At 43.8% G+C, this 22,485-nt stretch overlaps 1 protein-coding gene across 9 annotated transcripts in view; it reads left to right on the forward strand.

Annotated features, from left to right (window-relative positions):
• The window catches only part of KCNIP4 (potassium voltage-gated channel interacting protein 4), a 434,206-nt gene that overhangs the window by 308,676 nt on the left and 103,045 nt on the right, over positions 1-22,485 (forward strand). The window contains exon 1 of one of the 9 annotated variants that reach the window (XM_089524727.1): positions 22,154-22,265. The exons of the other annotated variants lie outside the window; for them this stretch is intronic. Within the exon in view, the coding sequence (XP_089380853.1) occupies positions 22,154-22,265 (112 nt within the window). Of the gene's footprint in view, positions 1-22,153; positions 22,266-22,485 lie in introns of those variants that run through there. 9 annotated transcript variants of the gene reach the window in all.

The raw sequence follows: 22,485 nt of genomic DNA on the forward strand, positions 1-22,485 counted from the left end.
GTTACATCTAATGACAGCAATGAAGTGAAATTGTTAATCTGAAACAAATAGTTACCAAGAATGTGTACTGGCCCCACATTAGTGGGGCTGTGAACTCAGTTTTAGTCCAGTTTTTAAAAGAGATATCCCAGGTGTTGAACCCTTTCCTAAAAAAGAACCAGCTCTTTGCATAGCTCCTTTAATGTACAGAGTAAATTGTGGAGCATATTCACCATGTCACTGACATGGAAACCAACACTTGCTGCTTGGAGTGGCTGTTCAAATTGCAAAGGGAGTGAATTCCTTGACAGTTTTCACTGTGGACTGAATGTCAGTATGGGGCCCATAGCTTACACAAAGGCTATACACTTTTAGTACATACTTGGTGTCTTTGGTTACTTTGAATTACATTTGTGGCATTTTAGAAAATATAACAATTTTTTTGGATATTGTAATTTAAATATGTGTAATTTTGTTATTTGTGGACCTGTGGTTATAGGTAGTATAGAGATGTATGTTTTCAATTATGTCTTTTTGGGAAGATTGGTATCTGTCCCAAGATCTAATGAGAAAGGGTGAAGTATCAGTCAGTCAGTCTATCGATCAATCAATCAATGATGGCAAAAGTGGTACTTTCTTTGGGGATTAGGTTCTGGTGGTATATTTTGGATAAGCATGAAACAGCACAAACCTAACTGTAGGTAGTCCAATGTCCTGTTACGGCAATATGTAGTCAAATGTTATTTATAGTTAAATTATTTTCTATGAAGTCATATACACATATTTTGATGTATATATCAGCATGTAGGTTGGGATGTTGGCAGGGATTGTCCTTTAAGATGTTAGTATTAAAAATATTCAAATACAAAAACATAGAAATCAACATTGAAATATTAATACGCATATAAATTGGAACAGAAGAAAAATAGTGTCACCACTTCAAGTGCTTAGTTATCCTACTGACTCTTTGCACTCATTGACTGAAACATGTGGAGTACAGAGCCGATTTTCTGATTAGTGAGGAATAGGGCAGATTGCTGCTTGTATACTTTTCACACTATCTTTTCAAGTAAAAGAGTAGAGATATACAGGGTGAACAAATCAACAAGAGATGCAGTGCAATATCAGACTTAGACATGTAGCACTGAATGTTTCATCCTGACCCATTTATTGTGTGAGTACAAGAATGGTGACATATACATTATGCAAGGATCCTTCCACTAGAATATCAATATCAATATCAATAGCATGTAGATGTCTATGCCACTTATCAGTGAACTCAGCATTTTCTAAGTAGTTTACAATCTGTAAGCTAATTGCTCCAAAGAAGCTGGCTATTCATTTTACCAGTCTTATGAAACAATGGAAGGCTGGGCCCCTGGGATTGAACTCACAACCTTGTGGTTGCAGTACAAGCATTTAACCACTGCACCACCAGGGCTCTGTATAGAATAGGTGGATTTACCAGTGCCTATAAGAGCTACTTTTGTACTTCAGCTTTGTACACAGAATTCTGCAGCTGGGTTTAAAAATTCGTAAATGGTTCAGTCACACACCTGTCCTAATCTGATATGTAACATATGCAAGTGGAAGTAGTATTTTAAAGCACTTATTTCATCTGCACTGCATCTACCCCTCAGTATTCATTGGGGCCCTTTCAATTGATTTCATAGGACAAAGCTGGACCACTATTATTTATGTCTGATTGTCTACAATTAGAAACTAATCAAGAAAATTCAATTTTAGGAGGGAACATACCTATCATATTTTAAAGTATATACTTTAAATGTGAAGAACTTAAACATGTTTAGAGGCTTTTCCCTAATACAGACATTCACTAGAAAAGCAGAACTGGTTGTAGCTCCCAGCTAAAGGTACATTTGCCACAAATCTGAGTTTCTTGTCATTCAATGTATGGAGTGATCCTAGCTCAATTTTTGAAATAGCAATCTACTTTCCAGTTTTGGGACTGCACATTTCTCTACTAATCCTCAGCTTATAGAGGATATGTATTTCAGGTCAACAGAGAAATAATGGAGATCTGAATATGTCAGTAGAATTTCCTTGGTAGGGAGTGCCAACTTTGTTTTTAAATTGGACATTTGAAATGTTTGTGCAATTTTGATGTCCATGCCCTTTATGGCCATAAAGTGGCTGCAGTCTAACAGCTGGTTCACTCTAAAATCCATCCTGATTAACTCAACAGGAAGCTAATCTGTCTACCTTGTTCCTTATTCTCTTGGAAAAGCAACAGAAATGTTAAACAGTTTATATCTCTGACATATCTTTCTCATTGTGCTTGCTACTTTTGACTTTCAATAAGACAGAGAGATATGTACTGTTCATATTTCAGATGAGTTAATGCCATTGTAACCTGCATCGGGATAAATTTGTGTTTTTTTCCCCTTGATGCATTCAGCTAGATAAATCTATGCAAGAGTCCCAGCATATTTTATTTCCTAAAGGTTGGCCTCTCAGCCACCATGCATTTTTCTTCTTAGAACTTTGAGGCAGTACACCATCCTTGTTGGTAGTTTTGTCTAAGCCATGTAGTACAGGCCTAATGATAAAAGGAGACTGATTTAGGCCCAGTACAAACGGGTGGTTTGTGGCATGCCAGCAGCGAATTTAGGGTTTGGGAGTGCGCAGCAACTGCACGCTCCCAAACCCTAATACATATGGGCAGTGTCATCTTGACACAGCGCTATCCATACAGCGTGTGCATCCATGATGTGTCTTGTGCGTCGCCCCAAGGTGCAAATGGCACCTTGGCAGCTGTTTCGGGCCTTAGAATCTCATTAAGTTCATGGAAAGTTGATCAGATGTTAAGTTGGAAGAGGGAAACCTGGCAAGGAGTCATGAAGCAATTAGCTATGCTATCATAGAAGAACAACAATATTGCCATGTTGCCAAATTGAGATCTGAGGGGATTCATGTTCCTTTGAACTTTCACAGGAGTTGCCGCCCCATGTTTCATTTGGAGCTGTGCTTAGAACAGCTGTGTGGTGAAATTCTGCTTTAGATTCCCATTGAGCTCTTCAAAGTGCATAGATGTTTTTAGATCTAGGCCTGGCAAACCTATTCAGCAACTAAAGTATTAAAAAACCACACACAAAAAAAAAAAACCCTTGTGGTCTGACCATAGGTTCCAACAGCATCTGCTAGACAATATTATTGCTTGTGTTTAAACTAACACAGTGACATCACTAGGGATGGCATCATCCAGTGGGTAATTCATTGGGTCACACATACCCATTGTCCTCCTGTCATTCCACACTGAATCCTTAGTTATGTTTTTGTACTAAGGTGAGATCATCTGGAGACATGGGGCGGGGTGTTATCAGTATGCTGATGACACCCAAATATATTTCTCTATGTCTCAGACTGATGCAGTGACTAAGGATGGCATCTCGCTTCTAAATGCCTGTCTTGAGGCGGTAATGGACTGGATGAGGGAAAATAAACTCAAATTGAATCCAGGTAAGATGGAGGTACTTTCTATAGTGAACCCCCAATCCGGGAATGGAGATATGCCAGTCAGTTCTGGATAGGGTCACACTTCCCCTGAAGGACTCTGTCCGCAGCTTGCAGGTGCTCCTTGACTCATCAATTCAACTGACAGCACAGTTGGATGCAACAGTCAGGAGTACCTGTTATCAGCTTCTGCTGATACGCCAGCTGTGCCCCTTCCTGGAGCCAGAAGACTTTCAAACATTAGTACATGTGCTGGTAACCTCTCGGTTTGACTTTTGCAACACGCTCTATATGGGGCTACCCTTGTTCCAAGTTCAGAAACTTCAATTGGTACAAAATATGGCAGCCAGGTTGGTCGGAGGCACATCCAGAACTGCCCACATGACACCCGTTTTAAAATCTCTCCACTGGCTGACTATTAGTTTCCGGGCAAGGTACAAGGGGTTGGTTATTACCTTTAAAGCTTTACATGGCTTGGGTCCAACTACTTGCAGGAGTGCTGTCTTCCACATAATCCACCCCGCACACTTTGTTCCTCTGGGAAGAACCTTCTACAACCTAAGAAGACTAGTTTATCTGCGATGACCCAGAGGATCTTCTCATCTGCCGCTCCTAAGCTCTGGAATGACCTGCCAGATAAGATCCGTCATATTGCCACCCTGGAAACTTTTAAAAAAGCTGTTAAGACTGATCTCTTCCGGCAGGCCTTTCCATATTAACCTTGCTAGATTAGCCTCCCCTTACTTATGTCATCGGCCCCATTCCCTCCCCCCAGATGAAGACATTTTTTTGCCCAAATCTACCCACAATTTTAGTGAATTTGCATTGGAATGTTTTACTCCTTGTTGTTTAATCTCTTTTAAAGGTTTTGATTAATGTTGTTTTTTTAATGCTTGGGGGAGGGTGGGATATGGGATTGTTCTTTTTAACTGTAATTCTTAACTGTACGATGTTTTATTCTTATGCTGTTGTAATCCGCTTTGATTCCTCTGCGAAAAAGTGGAGTATAAATAAATTATATTATCATTATCATTATTATATGCATAGTTTCATGTGGTTATAGTACAAATTTGGCAAGGTGTGATTTTTTAAAAAGAAAGTTAAAAAAATTATTTACTGAAAATAAAAAAAATTAAAACTCAGGGCCTCTCCTTTCTCCTCCCATTGATCCTTGCTCCACTCACACCATCTCTTTAGTGTTTTAAAGTGATGTGGGTGAATGCCACATTCCATTTCTTTCAAAAGGAAAGTGTTTGGGGAGCAGTGGTGTCTCACACACACCCCTTAATGTGTCACCTGGTGTGGCCTGAATCCCCCTGTACTCCATAGTGACACCTCGAATCTAACAATAAACCCAGGTAGTGAGCACTGACAGAAACAGCTCCAAAAATGAGCCAATAATAAACATGACTTGTTTCGGATGTAGAAAAACTTTCCTAAGTACTTTAATAATTTAATAAATAAATACTAGTAATACTTCTCTATAAGACTTTCAAGTGTTGCAGGTCTTTTGTATAGCCCTTACAACAGTCAAGTAAACCAGTTAGCATATTGCATGGAGGAGAAAGGACATGATTAAGGCCATCTAGCTTACCGAGACAAGATTCAAAATAGAAATTCTGTGATAGTTCATTCACTTATTCACTCACAACTCATCTGCAGCCAGTAAGCTCTGAAGTCAGTAGCAGTACTGCAAAAATGCTTTAGAAATAAATAAATATATGATTGTCTCATACCTCAATGAAGATTGAGCATGATCATTATCTACAGAATGATGGCATTAAATAATAATAATTTAGGAGAGGATGAGAGGAGTGGAACATCACAATTGGACCCTCTAAGACAGGAGTGGGGATGTTGTGGCCCTCAGAGTTGTTTTTGCGACTCCAGAGCCCCCCTGAGATCCACTCAAACCCCTTCCTGCCCCCCCAAAAAATTGCCCTTAAAATTAGTTGCATCACTCCTACAAGAATAGCAATTGTCCTGTAATATAGGGCAGCAGTGGCTGGTGATTCCCATGGCAGAGGGCCTGTCAATCCATTACATCATTTGGCTAGTTTTACAGACACTATCTGAGACAGTGGACCTATTAAGGAATGGGCTTCATCACCCTGAAGAGCTTTTTAAGGCAGGGTATATACCACCCTGAAAAGGTGGGCTGGAGGCACCCAGTTTTCCTCTGGAGGGATACGGCCTCAGCCAAACCATGCGGTGTCTCTCCAGACCAAAAATAACCCAGAAAAACTGGGTTCTTCTTAGCACTCACAGATGCCATTGGCACATTGTGATACACCCATGACAGAAGTGCGGCACCCGGAGGTGTGGATGTGGTGACGTGCTTGCGTCATGCATGCACACCTCGTATGGATGGCGCTGCATAAAGATGGTGCCGTCCATACGTGCTAGGGTTCTGGAAAGTGCAGATGCTGTGCACTCCGGAACCCTAGAATTGGTCTCAGGCTGCTGCAAACTGGTGGTCTCTACTGGGCTTAAAAGACCTGATTAAAAACTGGAGTGGATTCATAGCCCTACTGACATGGAAACCAATCACTGTCACTGGTCTGCCTGCGTTTTGTTTCCTTCTTCACAAAAGGAGGTCTTGTAAATACAGAAACAGACGTCTGGCCACTTCCATTTTTGTTTGGGTTGATGGTGCAATCCAAAGTGGGTCATGTAGTTCAAAAAAGTCCTTTGTTGGTGCTGAAGGGAAGACACTAGGGACAGTTCATTTCTAATCCCATTTGCTTTAATAGCAAAGATGAAAATAAAACATATGATCAAATACAACCCCGTTACTATGGTATAATAATCTTTCCTTAGCCAATTTTACATAGTTAAAACTTGACACATTAATAGATAAGATGCCCAGCTGAGTTCAGTAAAATTGCAACAAAGAGCAAGTACAGTTGAGATGCAAACGAATGTGGGTTTATAATGTCCTTTGAATGATTGTGGAATGAAATGAGTTCATTATATTTTACAAGTTGTAAAGTGCCTTAAGGGCAGATATCAAGGTTCAAATAAATGTTGTTACCAAAGGTTCCAGTTTAGAAGTTTCTTTTTCTTAATCCTAGATTTGTTTGAGGGTTTCATATAGCATGAATAAAGCACTCTACATATTTCCAAAGCTTTCTTTTATTTATTCACATAAAATCAGACCTGCTACCAGAAATGTATTTGAAGGCTTGGCTACCATGAATCCAAATTCAATTTAAGTCCTGAATGTTTGACTGTTAGTCTAGCCTTTTCATTACACCAGCTCCTAATTTGTCTGTTATGCTTATGTCATGTTAATTCTTTGTCTAACAGATGCATATGTTGCAAATAAATGTCAGAAACATGTTTCAGCTTTGCATTTATTAGTCAGATGTGGAAAGGCCCCCTGGGAAATGTCAGAAAGATCTGTGTGATAAAAGCTTGTTTTTGAAATTTACATTCATGTCAGGGAAAACCTCTTTTACTGCTAAATTATGGAAATGAGGACAACATTTGGACACTGAAGACACTCAGATGGCTTTCAGATTTACTGCTAAATATCAACATTTTCTGACATTTCCCTATAACCCTTTTGAATCCTTAGGAAATAGTAGTCGGTAGCAAAGATCATTTTTTAAACATTACAGGCCATATATATGATATCTTGTGTGTCTCTAATTGTGTTATATATCCACATAAGGGAATGTTGATCATTCTTCATAGATCTACAACAAATATCTAGAATTACAGAGGTATACTAGTAAATGGTGGCAGTAACTATTAGTTTCCATGCGTTACATTCTCTTGGGCTATCTCTGCATTTTTAAAATATCTACAAAAATTCATACAGGGATGTTAATGTAACCTTAGGATTGTTGACAGTTGTCATATTGGGAGCACACACTGTGACATGATGCGCATTGTCTTTGAATGGCCTTTTGAGGATGCTCTCCACTATGCTTTGCAGAATAGGTTTTGGCTGCCTATTTGCTCATGGGAATGCCAGCAAATATTTGCTATAGTAAATAAATGGGTTTATAATTAAAATGTCCAGAAGTTAGTCATGTTTGAAAGCTTTGTTGTGTGAGAAAGTAGGAGAGGGACGGAGAGAGAGAGCGGGGGGGGGGGGGGGAGAAAGAAAGAAAGAAAGAAAGAAAGAAAGGGAAAGAAAAGGAGGAAGAGAACATCATATATGTAATATTTATTTGTTCTACCTGCTTTCAAAACAGCCTTTGCCAGTAGTGATTCATTTTCTCCAGCTGTGCTCAACCCATCACAAAAAAGAAAAAGAAAAACTTCTCAAGCAGGATCCATGGAGATAAGAATGTGTGAGAGACAAGAGTACAAGTGATTTATTTTTTATGAATGTGCAATGTGCCCCTGGGGTACAAATGAACTCTCCCCAAACAACGGGATTTTAGTAATATTGTATAGCCAACAATTTTCTAATGCACTTGCCTAAAAGTTTATGTAAGATTTCTTTGCCTGATATGTAATATAGGGGCTTGACAGATGGGCGCTCTGTGCTGGCCTGGGCCTGAACTAGGGGTGTGCAAGGGCTGAGCGTTTACATACTCAGCAACCCTACCGCACCCTGGCCGCCATCATTGTGCATGCCCGTCCATACAGGGCGCGTGATGATGATATCAGTACAGCGCAGTGCCCAAACAGCGCCGTGCCATGCGGACATCATCATCATGCACAAGCACACCAATGGTGCCCTGCACACAGCCTAAAAAGAACCCACTAGGAGTGGGTTCTTTTTAGGCCTCCGAGAGGCCATGACGTTTGGTTGCTGTGATCTCCATCTGTGGCAGAAAGGGGCAATGTCTCACCACCCCTTTCTCCCAATCTGTATAGCCCCATAACCTCATTTCTAGTTTGTTTATTTAAACTGTGCCACAAGCCCTGGTGGTGCAGTGGTTAAATGCTGGTTCTGCAGCCATAATGTTGTAAATTCAGACCTAGAGGAAGGCTCCAAGGTCCACCCAGCCTTCCATCCTTTCATAGGCCAGTAAAATGAGTACCCAACTTGTTGGGGGTAATTGGCTTACACATTGTAAACTGCTTAGTAGGGAGTGCTAGTTCACTGAGAAGTGGTATAGAAATGTATGTACTATTGCTATTGTTATGTTGTGTTCTAAGATATAAAAGTAAAAAGTGACAATTGTTTGCACTGGGGACTTTGCCACTGCCCTCTACAAAGCCGCATTATATGCATGGTGCTTTTCTGACAGATCTTGGGCAAGGCTCCAGGGAAACATTGCTTTCTGGGGCTCTAGATTTGTGCAAAATATCCTAGTTACCCTGTGGTATCCTTTGACATAACTCTCAAAACATGAGCTAGCCATGATTAATACATGCCTTCAAATACATCACCAGCTAAGGATAATGTATTTCCTCTGAATGAATGCCTGGAAGAGGTAATGGACTGGATGAGGAAAAACAAATTGAAGCCGAATCCAGACAAGACAAGAGATGCTTACTGTCAAGTGCCCTAAGCTGGATTTGGAGATATGTTACCCAGTTCTGGATGGGGTTACACTCCTGGAAGACTGAGTTCATAGCTTAGGGGTGCTCCTGGATCCATCGCTCCAAATGACAGCTTAGGTAGATGCAACTGCCAGCAGTTCTTACTATCAGCTTTGGCTTATACACTAGCTGCACCCCTACCTATCGCTGGAGGACCTAAAGATGGTAATGCACACAGTGATAACCTGAAGGCTAGACTTGTGCAATGTGCTGTACATTGGGCTACCTCTATACCAAGTTCGGAAACTTCAGTTAGTTCGAAACATGGCAGAAAGATTGATTGCAGTCAGCCCTTCATATCTATTATCTGTCTGGACCTCCTCACCCCCCCCCCCTCCTGCGGATACCAAAATCCTTGGATGCTCAACAAGTTCCATTGTCCCAAATGGTAGTGTGTGCACATGGCCTCACTGCCATTAGGGACAACAGGACTTCAATTGTGGCACATACACGTGACTGTGCCACAATTAGGGACAGTCCCAGTGCCAGCACGTGCATATGGCCGTGCTGTGCTGCCATTAGGAACAACAGAATTTCTATGTGCATGTGCCACCACTGAGGACAGTGGGAGCTGTCCCTAATGATGATGCAGCCATGTGCATGTGCTGACATTGGGGACCATGCAGACTTGTCATCTATAGATGCTTGACTCCATGGAGGGTAAGTCCATGGATACTGAGGGCCGACTGAACTAGGACATTAAAATCACTCTACTGGCTCCCAGTTAGTTCCCAGGCAAAGTGCAAAGTGATGGTTATTACCTTTAAAGCCCTACATGGTTTGGATACAGGTTACCTACAGGATTACCTCTTCCTATATAATCCATCCCGTATGATCAGGTCCTTTGGTGGACATTTACTTCAGTCAGCCAGGACTAGGAGCCTTACCACCTTACTAAACTATCTCAGCAAACAAATGAAAAGATGAGTGGTTGTTTTTTTACTCCCTCCACATGACTCTCATTCTCTTCAGGTTGTAAAAGCGTAGGAGAGCTTTGTAAAAGCATAATTTTTGCCAAATGGCTTATTCCATCTTGACAAATGAGATACTTTTATGACACTTTTATGACCCTCTCCCATAATTTTACTACCATAAGAGAACATCATGCAAGGTTTTCATTTGCCAGGTTTGTTTAATAAAGGGATAAGTCTCTAGGCTTGCAACTATCTGCCAAACGATTTTTTTCTTCAACCACCCCTAGACTATAGAATGACCTGCCAGAAGAGATTCAACAACTGAATATACTATTCAAATTTAAAAGAACAACCAGTCTCTTTCAGCAGCCTTATCCAGATGATTTTTAAATTGTGGATTTTAAATGATGTATATTAAATGTGGATTGTTTAAATATGTGTACATCTTTTTTATCCTTTTATATTGATGTATGTTTTAACTATTTGTTGTTATTATTATTATTATTATTTATTAACCTTTATTTATAAAGCGCTGTAAATTTACACAGCGCTGTACATCTGTTAACTGTTGTTGTTTCCCACCTCAGTACATAATAACAGTCATCATCATAATTATCATCATCATCTTGTTCAATAAATTTAAATGGCACCCTAATTACAATCCTATACAATGGAATGGAGAAAGTGTGGCTTGTAAGCTTATGTGGCCCCAACACCACTTTTATGACTCCCCCTCCTATCTATCCCTTGAGGCCTATGAGATACTCTCTTTCTCCTTGTGTTTCTGTCTATCTTCCTCCTTCACCTCCTGTCTCTCTCCTATTTAATCCCAGTCTTGTCTCTCATCTTTCTTCATCTGTCCCTCTTTTCTTTCCCCCATTGTGCAGCTTCCTTCCCACTGCACACACTGCAACAACACAGCATACCATAAGCTCTCTCTTCCTGTTCATTTCTCCTTTCTGGGACACATTCATTTAACACAATTACCATGTCCTATTCTGGTTACAATGGCAACATCCTATGGAATGCTGGGGTTTGTAATTTGGTGTGGCACCGTATTGCTTTCTGGCTCAGAGTTCAAATCCTCCTCCCTCAACTGGCAATCTTGATCCTTAAACTATCCCAGGACTGGGCCAGGGGAGCACTTGAGCATGAAATAAGAAGGCAAAATTAGACTGGCTGCAGAAATAATGCAGTTTGACATTGCTTTAACTGCCAGGGTTCAGTGCTATGGAATTTTGGAATTGTAGTTTGATGAGACATTTAGCCTTCTCTGTCAGTGAGCTCTGGTGCCACAACAAACTGCAATTCTCAGAATTCCACAGCATTAAGATAAGACAGTTAAAGTGGAGTCAAAGTGGATTATTTTTGAAGAGCGGATGCAGCCCAAGACTCCCATGTAATTGTGGCCCTGCAGGAATTGTCACTCAAGAAAGCTTAAGCACAGATAAAATTAAGACAGCTATTGGAATTGATTGTTCCCAGGAGTACAGCCCAAACAAATATACATACATTCATTCCAAAGGGAACTAAGGCTGTGATTAATCCTGTGCACACTTACTCTGAACACAATTAATTCACAATACTTCCGAGTTGACATTTTGCTCCTATGGGTATTCAGTGATTGATTGGGAATGGAGAATGGAAAGGGTGGGACTGTAATGTTCTGAATTTGTACAATTGTTCTGTTTACATTAAGGAAAATAAGGCAATGTATTGTAATCTGTGGTGAATATAATAGAAAAATAGAAAATAGTGGTCTCTTGGGAGAGGTCAAGCATGTAATAATCAAGGTGATGGGTGTTTGGACATGGTTTTGAAAATATGAAGGTTTTAGTCAATTAGGGTCAGTTTGGGTAAGGTAATAACAGTTTATTCAGTGAGCTTTTACTTAAGAGTTAGAAGTCAGTTAAGTTTTATTCTATTATTTTATCCTAGACAGGATAGATAGTGTAGTGGTCTGCTGTATGAATAATATAGGAATTGGAGGTGGGTTAATAAACCGTTCACAACTAAGCTTTAAAGCCCTGTAAATGTAAACTTCTGCTCACAAACAGATCTTAACTATTGTGTTTATCTTCGGTTTAATAAATAATTTAGGGGGGATACAGACGGGCGGCTCTATGCCGCCTGTTTTTGCCCCTCATCGGTGCTGCGCCAACCACAGAGCCTAGAGTAGCTTCTTTTTAGGAGTGCCATAATGTTTTGGAATATACCAAAATCTGTAGGGAGAGGCGGGATATATAAATAAAAATATTATTATTATTATTATTATTATTATTATTATTATTATCATCAATCTGTGGATGCTTGACTCGGTGGGGAAAAGAATTGTGGATATAGAGGGTAATTGTACTTTAGAATTTTGTACACCAGTGGCTCAGGATCCAGGGTTCTTTGTGAAACATAGGTGAAAGAAGACTATTGGTGTATTCATATGTTAACATATAAGCACATAGGTCTTTTTAAAAGCATTGTTCTGTACTTATACTACTTGCATGGCTTCTTTGCATGTACAAATGTTGCTCAGCAGACTGCTGTGAACAAGGACCATCTTTGAGGTAAATCAGTGCCATGGTGGATTTCTTTGCCTTTATTGAATATATGGAGACTGGTTCTTGAGGATGGCTTTCAGGACAAACTATTAAAAAGGCCCCAGGACTCTAAAACATGGAACTGTAAAGTGTGTGATATTCCTTTCAGCTGGGCTGGTGTGGGATGTCTGAGGATAATAAAAAGTTAGCTCAGTTACAATAGACTTTGAAAACAGACTTATCTCTAATCTGTCCTTGTCTGACTATGGAACAATGCAGAGCCATCAGAGAGTATTCAAGAATAGATTTTTTAAATCTTTTGTGTTAAAATACCTGTAACTCTGAATTTCATGCTTCCCTTTGGTGCCTTAGTGACACTATTCACATAACCATATTAGACTTTAATATTCCACTACAGAATAGATGTGTGCTTTGAGTTTAAAGCATTCATTATTCCTATGTTTTTAAAACAAGTTAACATTCCTTTTTTCTATTTTCAGGGGGCACCGTTTTGGGGATTGGGGGTCCAGTGAAGCTTCAGGGAATAGTAAGGCCAATGGGCTTCTCTTTGTTCACCTTTCTTTTAAATATTAGTACAATTATTGTTTATTTAAAAAAACAAATGGAAGTTTTCCTTGATGTTCTTGTGGTTTCTTGCAATATTCTTGTGACCTTTTGTGACCCTGGCAAGTTTTTGATATAGTTGTTCTTTTGAATCTATTCTATTTTCTCTTATTTCCAAATTCCTGTCCATTAATACTGGTCATGATATTATACTCGTATTTTTACTATTTACTAAAGCTAAGGGCTTTTAATGGACACTTTTTCAATTAAAAATTGAAAGACAGGTTTATGTTGGAAGACACACAGTTAGAATATATTTCATCAACTGGTACCAAAGATGGATTTTGGATACTGAAATCTATGACTCTTGATTTTCAGTAAGAAGTTTTTGAGATAGTCCACAATTATAAAAGGAAGGACAAAAGAAATAACAAAGACTTCAGATCTGGTTATCCGTAAATATATAACCAGCTTAAAATTGGGATAAATTCCTAACACATCCAGTTAGAGAGAACTAATGGGGAAAATTTGAGCAAAGTAGTCTTTACAAGAATACCAAGCAAAGCAAAGAAATGGTGGCTATGTTAGCGGCGCTATGCTAGCAGTAATTATAGCCTTTAACTTTAATGTGATAACTTTGCTTGATTTTAACCCTGAAAAGTTGACAAACATACGCAGTGTAGTGGAGTCTCCTTCCTTAGAGGTCTTTAAACAGAGGCTGGATGGCCATCTGTCAGAGATGCTTTGATTGTGATTTCCTGCATGGCAGGGGGTTGGACTGGATGGCCCTTGTGGTCTCTTCCATCTCTATGATTCTGTACACAAATTCAGATCCTTCAAAGCCCAATTCCTCTCAGCATTCCTTTGAGAGGAAGTGCCAAAGAGCGGTCACTGCCACCATTTTCCCTCCTCATCATTCACCAAGGCCAGAAGCATTGCTGCAGAGTGGGGGAACGGCAGTGCTTCTTTCAGGTGCTCCATGGATGGACTCTCATCTTTTGTCACTCTATTCAGAGAAGGAGGTGGTTCCATTTTTGATAACAGTTAAAGTACAGTACTCACAGTGACCTGTGGATTAGCCAACCCAGGCTTTTTGTGGTCATTTTTTTTTTACTAAATTTATCCAGAACACTGAAATCTTAGGGGAAAGGTTTTCTCTCGGTTCCACCACTATCAGAGGCTCAGGCCCTGTGCAGACCAGCCTTAAAGGTCAGCTTGGAGGTTGAGTTGGAATGTAGCATCCACATAACGCACATCCCAACTCCACCCCCAGAGTGTCATGATGCCACGCACCACTCCACATTGCACACAGTGCCACAGTGTTCCTCTGGTGCATCCACATGATGCTGCGCCGAAGGAGTGCCATAAAGCCGTGGTCCCGCAGCTCACACCCTTTGCAGGGAGCAAAAAAGAACCACTTTTTGCAGCTCCTTTTTGCACCCTGCAAAGGCCAGATTGGGGCCACAGCATGCAGTTGCCATGGCCCTGATGTGGCTGTAAAAGGAGGCTGGAGGCTGCTCCTTCAGGGCTGTCTGCACAGCCCCTTATTTGGTGAGGACACAAGAGAGAGCCTTCTTGGTGGCTGCTTCCACCCTCTGGAAGCCCTTCCATGGGAGGCCAGGCTGGCCCCCGCCCTTCTTGCCTTTCGTTGGCAAGCTAAGACATTTTTAAGTTAAGCAGGCATTCATTATATAATCATGCCAGGGTGGTTTTTTATGAAGCATATGTGCTTTAATGATATCTTTTAACTTTTGTATAATTTTATGTTATTTTAGGCTATTTTTAGAGGATTTTGTTTTTAAAAAATTATTATAACATTTCAAAAGCCTTTTTATTTGTGAGTCACTTGGGTCCCATCTTAGAGAAAGGTGGCATACAAAATAAATAAATAAATAAACAAACTTATACATGTGTATATACAGTAAGCTATTTTTTCTACATTCTTGATTTTTCTAAAGTTCTATTTTATTTTGTTTCAAGATATTTTTCCCAGTAACTTTCAGAGTTCTTCAACCTTTTGTAGAATAATAAGACTTGCATCACAAGATCTTCCACAGCATAGATTTAGTGTATAGATATATATATACAGACACTATGTATGCTTTTGCTTTTGGCCCGCTCCTCTTCAGTTCCGAATGAGCCACTAATCAGCGCGGCAACAAGCGTTGTCAAATGAGCAGACACTGAGGGGATGGATGGGCGGGTTTGTGTGAATTCGCAGATGACCACTCGAAGAAACACAGTTACAGGTGAGCAACCTGTTCTTCTTCTTCGTGGTCTCTGCGAATCACACAAGTGGGTTTAGACTAGCGAGCTGTAGTCAGTGGAGGAGGGAGTGTCAATAACCAATAAATCACATAACCAATAAAGTATATAGCCAAACAACTGTGTTATTTATTAACAGTGCAACAAGTCTATTGCATGGCAGAAAGTAACACTGCCCTCCCAAAGGCTGCATCCTGTCTGGCCCTGGCATCCAGCCTGTAATGTCTTATGAATGTCAATGGCTGGGACCAAACAGCAGCCTTCCAAACATCCTCAAGGGGAATCCCCGTCAAAAAGGCTGAGGATGCGGCTACCGCCCTAGTTGCATGGGCTCTAACCCGACCTGGTAAGGGCTTCTTGGCCAGTTCATAGCAGAGATGGATGGTGTTGGCCACCCATTTAGAGAACCTCTGCGGTGAGACCGGCAGCCCTCTCTTGGCCTTGGAGTAGCATACAAAAAGCCTCTCCGATCGCCTGGACGCAGTAGTCCTGTCCAAGTAGAATGCCAGCGCCCTACGGACATCCAGGGCATGGATCTGGCGCTCCGAGTCCGTGGTCAGATTAGGAGCCAAAGTTGGCAAAACAATGTCCTGGTTGATGTGGAAAGCAGACACCACCTTGGGCAAAAAAGAAATGTCTGTACGGAGCACTACCTTGTCCTTATGAAAATGGAGGAAAGGTTGGTCCATCCTCAGGGCACACAGTTCACCAGCCCGGCGGGCTGACGTGATAGCTACCAGGAAGGCCGTTTTCCAGGTCAGGAGTCTCAGGTCCGTGGTAGCTAAGGGCTCAAACGGCTTAGACACTAGCTGTGCCAGGACGGTGTCTAAACTCCACTGTGGTGAAGGGTCCGCGACAGGTGGATGCAGGTTGTTGAATCCTTTAAGGAACCTTTTTATAAGAGGATCCCCAAACAGAGAGAGTTTGTTTTGAAACAAATAGTGTGACGAGATGGCAGACAGGTAGCACTTGACAGAACTCAAGGATAGACCTGCTTCTGCCAGTGTCATAAGAAAGTCCAGGACCACAGGGATGGAGACATGGAATGGTGGAACGCCCTTCGTCTGCAGAAAGGCAAGGAACCTATCCCATTTGTAGGCATAGGACCTCTGTGTAGAAGGTCTTTGTGCTGCTCTGATGATATCCTGAACACCGGATGGAAGCGTGCTCAGGACCGAATCCTCCACGCCACCAATGGGAGAGACTGCATCTCGGGATGGTGGACTCGCCCGTCGTGAAGTGAGAGCAGGTCGGGCCGGTGCTCTAGTTGGAGGTGCTCCTGAGCCCGTTGTAGGAGAGGAGCGAACCACGGCTGTCTGGGCCACCACGGAGTTACCAGGATTGCATCCGTGTGGTCCAACAACATCTTCGAGATCACCCGTGTGATCAGAGGAAATGGGGGAAAGGCATACAGGAGGCCTTGAGTCCACTTGAGTTGGAAGGCATCTCCTTCCGATCCGGGCTCTCTGTACCGTGAGCAGAATCTCGGTGTGTGAGCATTCAGCCGGGAGGCGAACAGGTCCAGGAGAGGGGGACCCCAGCGATTGGAGAGTTGGGTCACCACTTCTGGGTGTAGCCTCCATTTGTGGCAAGTGGAAGATGACCTGCTGAGTTGGTCTGCAAGGTCGTTCTGGTCGCTGGGCAGATGGATGCACTGCAGCAGGATCTTGTGCTGTATGCACCACTCCCAGATGCGAATGGTGACTGCCAACAGAGTCCTCGATTTTGTACCCCCTTGTTTGTTGAGGTAGTACATGACCGTGGTGTTGTCGGTGAGAAGAAGCACTACCTTGCTTGCGAGGACCGTCTGGAACGCTCTGAGTGCCTTTTCCACGGCAAGCATCTCTAAGACGTTGATGTGGAGAGTGGCCTCCGCCGGTGACCATTTGTCCTTTATTGTAAGGTCCAGAGTGTGGGCACCCCATCCCTGCAGGGAGGCATCCGTGGTCAGGGAAAGGTCCCGCTGCGGGGGTAGGAATCACATTCCCACACAGACGTTGTCGGGCTGGAGCCACCATCGAAGGGACTTCTGTACGGTCCTCGGGATGGTGAGCAGTTTGGTAGGTGTGTCTCGGACGGGGTCGAACACGGATAGGAACCAGGATTGTAGGGGCCTGAGCCTTAACCTGGCCCACGGTGTGACGAAGGTGGTAGAGGCCAGGTGACCCATGGCGACTTGTACCACACGGGCCTGAAGACGCCTTTGACGCAGGCAGGGCTGCAGTGATGCGTGGAGTGCCTGAAACCTTGCCTCTGGAAGGTATGCCTTCATTGACACAGAGTCCAGCATTGTTCCTATGAAGTCGATGCGCTTGGTAGGGGTCAGGTTGGACTTGTCGAAATTGACCTGTAGTCCCAATGCTTGAAGGAGCGACAGGGCAAACTCGAGTTGCTTGAGCAGAGTGTCCTTGGAAGACACTGTGAAGAGCCAGTCGTCCAGGTACGGGAAGACTGTGATTCCCCTTTGACGCAGGTATGCCACCACGGGTGCCATGCACTTGGTGAAGACCCTTGGAGCTGTGGAAAGGCCGAAGGGAAGGACCTTGTACTGGTATGCCTGATGTCCGACAGTGAAAGCGAGGAACCTGCGGTGGTCCTCCAGGATCGCTATGTGAAAGTAGGCATCCTTTAAATCTAGCGTCACGAACCAGAAGCCTTCCTGTAGGAGTGGTAAGATAGAAGCAAGGGTTACCATCCTGAATTTCTTGTAAACAATAAAGTCATTGAGGGCCCGAAGATCCATTATGGGTCTGAGGCCTAAGTCTTTCTTCGGTACGGTGAAGTACCTGGAAAAGAAGCAGTGATTGAACTCAGAGGGGGAGACGGGTTCAATGGCGCCTTTGTCTAGAAGAGTGCGCACTTCGTCGAGAAGGGTGTCCGAGGGGACAGTTGACAGAAAAGCTCCAGTTGGTGGGAGCTCAGAGAACTCTAGGGCGTAACCCCTGCGGACGATGTTAAGTGCCCAAGAGTACGTAGTGATGGCGGCCCAGGTGTTGAAGAAAGGGCTCAGCCTGTTGGAGGTGACGAAGTGCGCAGGAACACATCAGAACCTCTTCTTGCCTCGGCCATCCTTCTTCCTATACCCCTGTTGGTATCTGGGTTGGGAAGATTGACGCCTGTCTGGTGGGGGAGCAGGCGACCGGGAGGCTTGGCCCTGAGGGTTACTGTCCTGGTGGTAAGGACGGTCCTGGGGCTGGAAGTGGTACTGGCCTCCTGGGTGCCAGGGGCGCTGACCAGGGTACCTCTGGCGGGGGGACTTGGATGGTGCGGAAGACATACCGTGCTTTCTAGCGGCGGTCTTCATCCGGTACCTGAAGCTAAGCTTCTCGTCCGTGTCCCTATTGAAGAGGCCCGAGTTGTCGAAGGGCATGTCTTCAATAGCTGCCTTCGCCTGAGGGGTGAGGTCCGAGGACCGGAGCCATGCATAGCGGCGGAGAGCTATGGAGCCAGAGAGGACCTTGGATGCACAGTCCGTGGAGTGTCTGGCGGAGATGATCTGCTGCCCAGCCATCAGGTGGATCTCATTCCTGAGCGCTGCCATCATACGCCTCCTGTCATCGGGCAAGTCAGCAATGGTAGGGTCCATCTTCTCCACCAGGAACTGGACGTAGGCCCCCATACAAGCCGCGTAATTTGCGATCTTGAGGTCGAGAGCCGCCGAGGCGTAGAACTTCTTTGCAAGGCCGTCCAGTTTTTTGCTGCCCTTGTCGACAGGCGAAGATGAGGTCTTGGGAGTGAAGGTGGACTGGGCTCCCTCCACAATAGCTGAATTCAGCTTGGGATGGTTGGACAACCAAGACGGGGCAGACGGAGTGACCGATACAGGTTCTCAATCCTGCGCGAAGTCGATGGGATGGTGGCTGGAGCATCCCAAGAACGCTTGGCAATCTTTTCCAGGGACGGGAGGTAAGCCAGGGCTGGTGGAGCTGGAGCAGAGCCGTGGATCCTCCTTTCCACCGGGTCAAGGGCATCATCCTCCGGATGGGCGACTTCCAACTTGAGAGCATCGGCCATCCGTATGACCCTGTCAGCAAAGGCCCGGACGTCGTCCGTGGGCGACGGGACAGATGGGCCTTCGGGCACAAACGGGGCGTCCTCATCCGAAATGGGAGACACGGAATGAGGAGAGCCTGAGCCAGATCTTGAAGCAGATGGACTCTGCCGTCTGAGGAGAGGATCAGATGTCCCGAAGTCATCCTGGTCGTCTCGGCGGGAGCAGTCACCATCCGGACAGCGGCCCCGTGAATGAGCACGGAGGTTACGACACAGGTGGGACGGGTCAACCGGGATGAGGTACTGTCCCGTGCGCTGGTCATGAACGAGATCTGGGAACGCCTGGAAGAGGTCCCGATCATGCTCTGTAGGGACATGATGGTCTGAGGCCAGAGCCTCGTCAGCTTCGGTCCCCAGTGTAGCCCGGTGCCATGCGGCAGAGCGTGGCCTTCTCCTTGGTGAGGGTGAAGGAGATCTTGGCCTCAGCCTCTGAGGAGAGAGTGGAGCATCAGAGTCCTGGAGCTCTCCCTCCGATTCAGAGTCCACGGTCACAATCTGTAGGCTGTCTGCTGGTACAGAGAGGTGACTGGTGAGAAAGACTCTGGGTTCGAGCGGCACCATCCGGGAAGGGGCCGGTACAGACGGAGCCGGAGTCTTCACCGGCTCAGCGACTGGCGATGTCGATGGTACTGGCCTCGACTCAGGCAGAGGCACTGAGACCGTGCTTGGGGGCCCTTTACAGCGGCTCTTGCAAGGCGGCGAGGACGAGCGAGCCCGCTTCCTGTCCCGGTCGGAGCGCTTATCCCTTTTCCTCTTGGGGGCTTCGGGGGCATCCGCATCCCCAGAGGCTCCAGAGCCGCCAGGCTGGCTGAGAACCCTCTCATAGAGGGCAGCCTTGAGTGTCCGGTCCCTGTTCTTGAGGGCTTGAGCAGACATGGCCTTACAGTGGGCACAACTGCCCGGAACGTGTGCCTCCCCCAAGCAGAGGACACACTTGTCGTGGCCGTCAGCCTTGGGGATTTTCACCCCGCACTTGGTGCATTGCTTGAAAGAGGCCATGGTAAGGGAGGTCCGTTACCAGTCCGAAGTTAAGCCGTAAATCAAGAGAAAGTTGTCAAGCCAAAGGGAAGTCCGTAAAGAATGGTCAAGTGGAAGTCCGAAGGTCGAATAGCCAGAGATTTCAAACACAAAGAGCAAGCGAAATGCTAGCGAAGTTCCTCGAGCTGCTTAGCGCGGCGGAATGAAGGAACTGAAGAGGAGCGGGCCACCAGGGGCCTTATATATGGGTGGGCGGGGCTACCGCCAAAAAGTTGCAGAAAGATACATTGCTTTCTGCCTGGAGATTCTAGAAGTTTCCGAAGATTGCTGCGCAGGTGCAGAATAAACCCATTTGTGTGATTCGCAGAGACCACGAAGAAGAATAATAGATCACCATGTGTCAGTTTTCTTATCAGCTGTTCCTTTACTGTTCAAGGCAACAATGGGCCATCTTAGAAATATTTCTATTATTATTATGTATCTAAGATCTTCAGCAGTATTCACCTTAGCAAATGGCTCAGTTATCCTTTCTTCCTGTCAAGTCACTATTAATTGTCCTGGCCTATTTCTTAGAGCATTTCTGAAGGAAGATGTAAAACTTCCATGTTGTGTTGTTTGGTTTGAAATAAAATTGTTGGTAAATTACATTATTGTAAAACAATTTGGCATGTCTTGTTATATATTGACAACCAGTAAGCTTCAAAAGTTTTTTCCCCGTTTTTTTTTTCTTTGACACTCAGGGTTTTTCATGTTCTACATAATTTCTTTTCATTTATAGAACATCCCCCCCCCCAAAAAAAAAGGGAAAAGAAGTGGGGCAAAAGGAGACACTATGTGGCTAAAGAAGGAAGGAGCAGTGCTGAATTGGCAGGATCAAAGAAGACCCACTCTATCACATAACTCTATAACTCTCTCACATACCATCCATAACAAACTAGATGCCACTCTGTTCTTTGAGATGGTAAATTTCTCTTTGTGAAGCTCCAGCAATACTTAAGGCAGCTGTGTGAAACCTCTCAAGGGAGAAAAAGGCTTCTGTGATTTGAAAACACATTATCCCATTTTCCTTGAATGATACTGATTATTAAGTTCATTTTCTAGTCTTCTTTCTGGAATTTTTTAGGTCAGAACTATTTAAACCTGGTCACCATAGTGAGTGATGCAGGCCAGGAGACACATCATGGGGAATTGCTCCTGGTTGAGTGTGCACCTGCAAGCAAACCTCCTTTAGGAAGTAACCCTGAATTCAGCAAGAGAAAGACTTGCTTGAATCAGGTTATTCTGTACTCCTGGTAGCATCTTCCTCCTTGGCACTTAATCTAGAAAGGCAGGGCAGCCCACCTACAGCTAACATTTAGTAAAATGTAGCAGCCAAAGTATCTCTTAAATGCTAATGAAAAGATGCAGGCTGATACGATGATCAATCTGGCACTTGACAAGCTCCAGGGCAATGTCCCTGTCATCTGGGGCTGAACTGTAAAGCCAGAGTCTGCAAACTTGATCAAACCAGTGCTGGCTGCTGCAAGCTCTTGAGTGAAACTTCCAAGGGAGGCTTGCTTTTTCCAAACGGACATAGAAAAGTCTCCGGTTCTCCATGCACCTCAGAAGAAGTAACAGCACTGGCTAGATCTGATGACATGTCAAAGAATCCCCCTCAGCTCTCTGAAACTGAAATCAAAAGACATCAAGATGCATGAGACGAGGAATTTCCATTGATGCTTTTTATTCCACCTGTGCAGTCAGTTAATTCCTCAGCACATCCCACAGTGCTGGCAACTTTGGTGTATTTATATGAAGCAAAATACTGGTAAAATCCTCTTTAACTTTCCCTCAAGACTGCTCGGTGGTTTGACAGCTGCCTGGAATGATTTGCTTGCTCGAAGAATGTTGACTTTGGAATGGGAGTCTGAGGGACTGCAAACAGTGGGTATTGTTGTGATTATATTTGCGTCTCTGAAGCTTCTCCATTTGCTCGGATTGATTGATTTTTCAGAAGGTAAAGTGTTCACTCTGGTTTGTGCTGTTTCTAGGTAGAGAGTAGCTAGTCTTCTAAAAGAGTGTATGTAAGTACATTAGCTCTTTGAGGTATAAAATCTGTTGCTAATACTATTTTGAAAGGAAAGTAACAATTTATTTACCTGTGTGCTATAATATTTTTTTTTTTAAAAAAAATCCACTATTCATCCACTATTCAGTCAGGGTAGTTTTTTAATAAT

This window comes from Sceloporus occidentalis, unplaced genomic scaffold, assembly GCF_023333645.1.
Source record: "Sceloporus occidentalis isolate IW3139 unplaced genomic scaffold, rSceOcc1.0.p SCAF_5, whole genome shotgun sequence".
NCBI classification, from domain to species: Eukaryota; Metazoa; Chordata; class Lepidosauria; order Squamata; family Phrynosomatidae; genus Sceloporus; species Sceloporus occidentalis.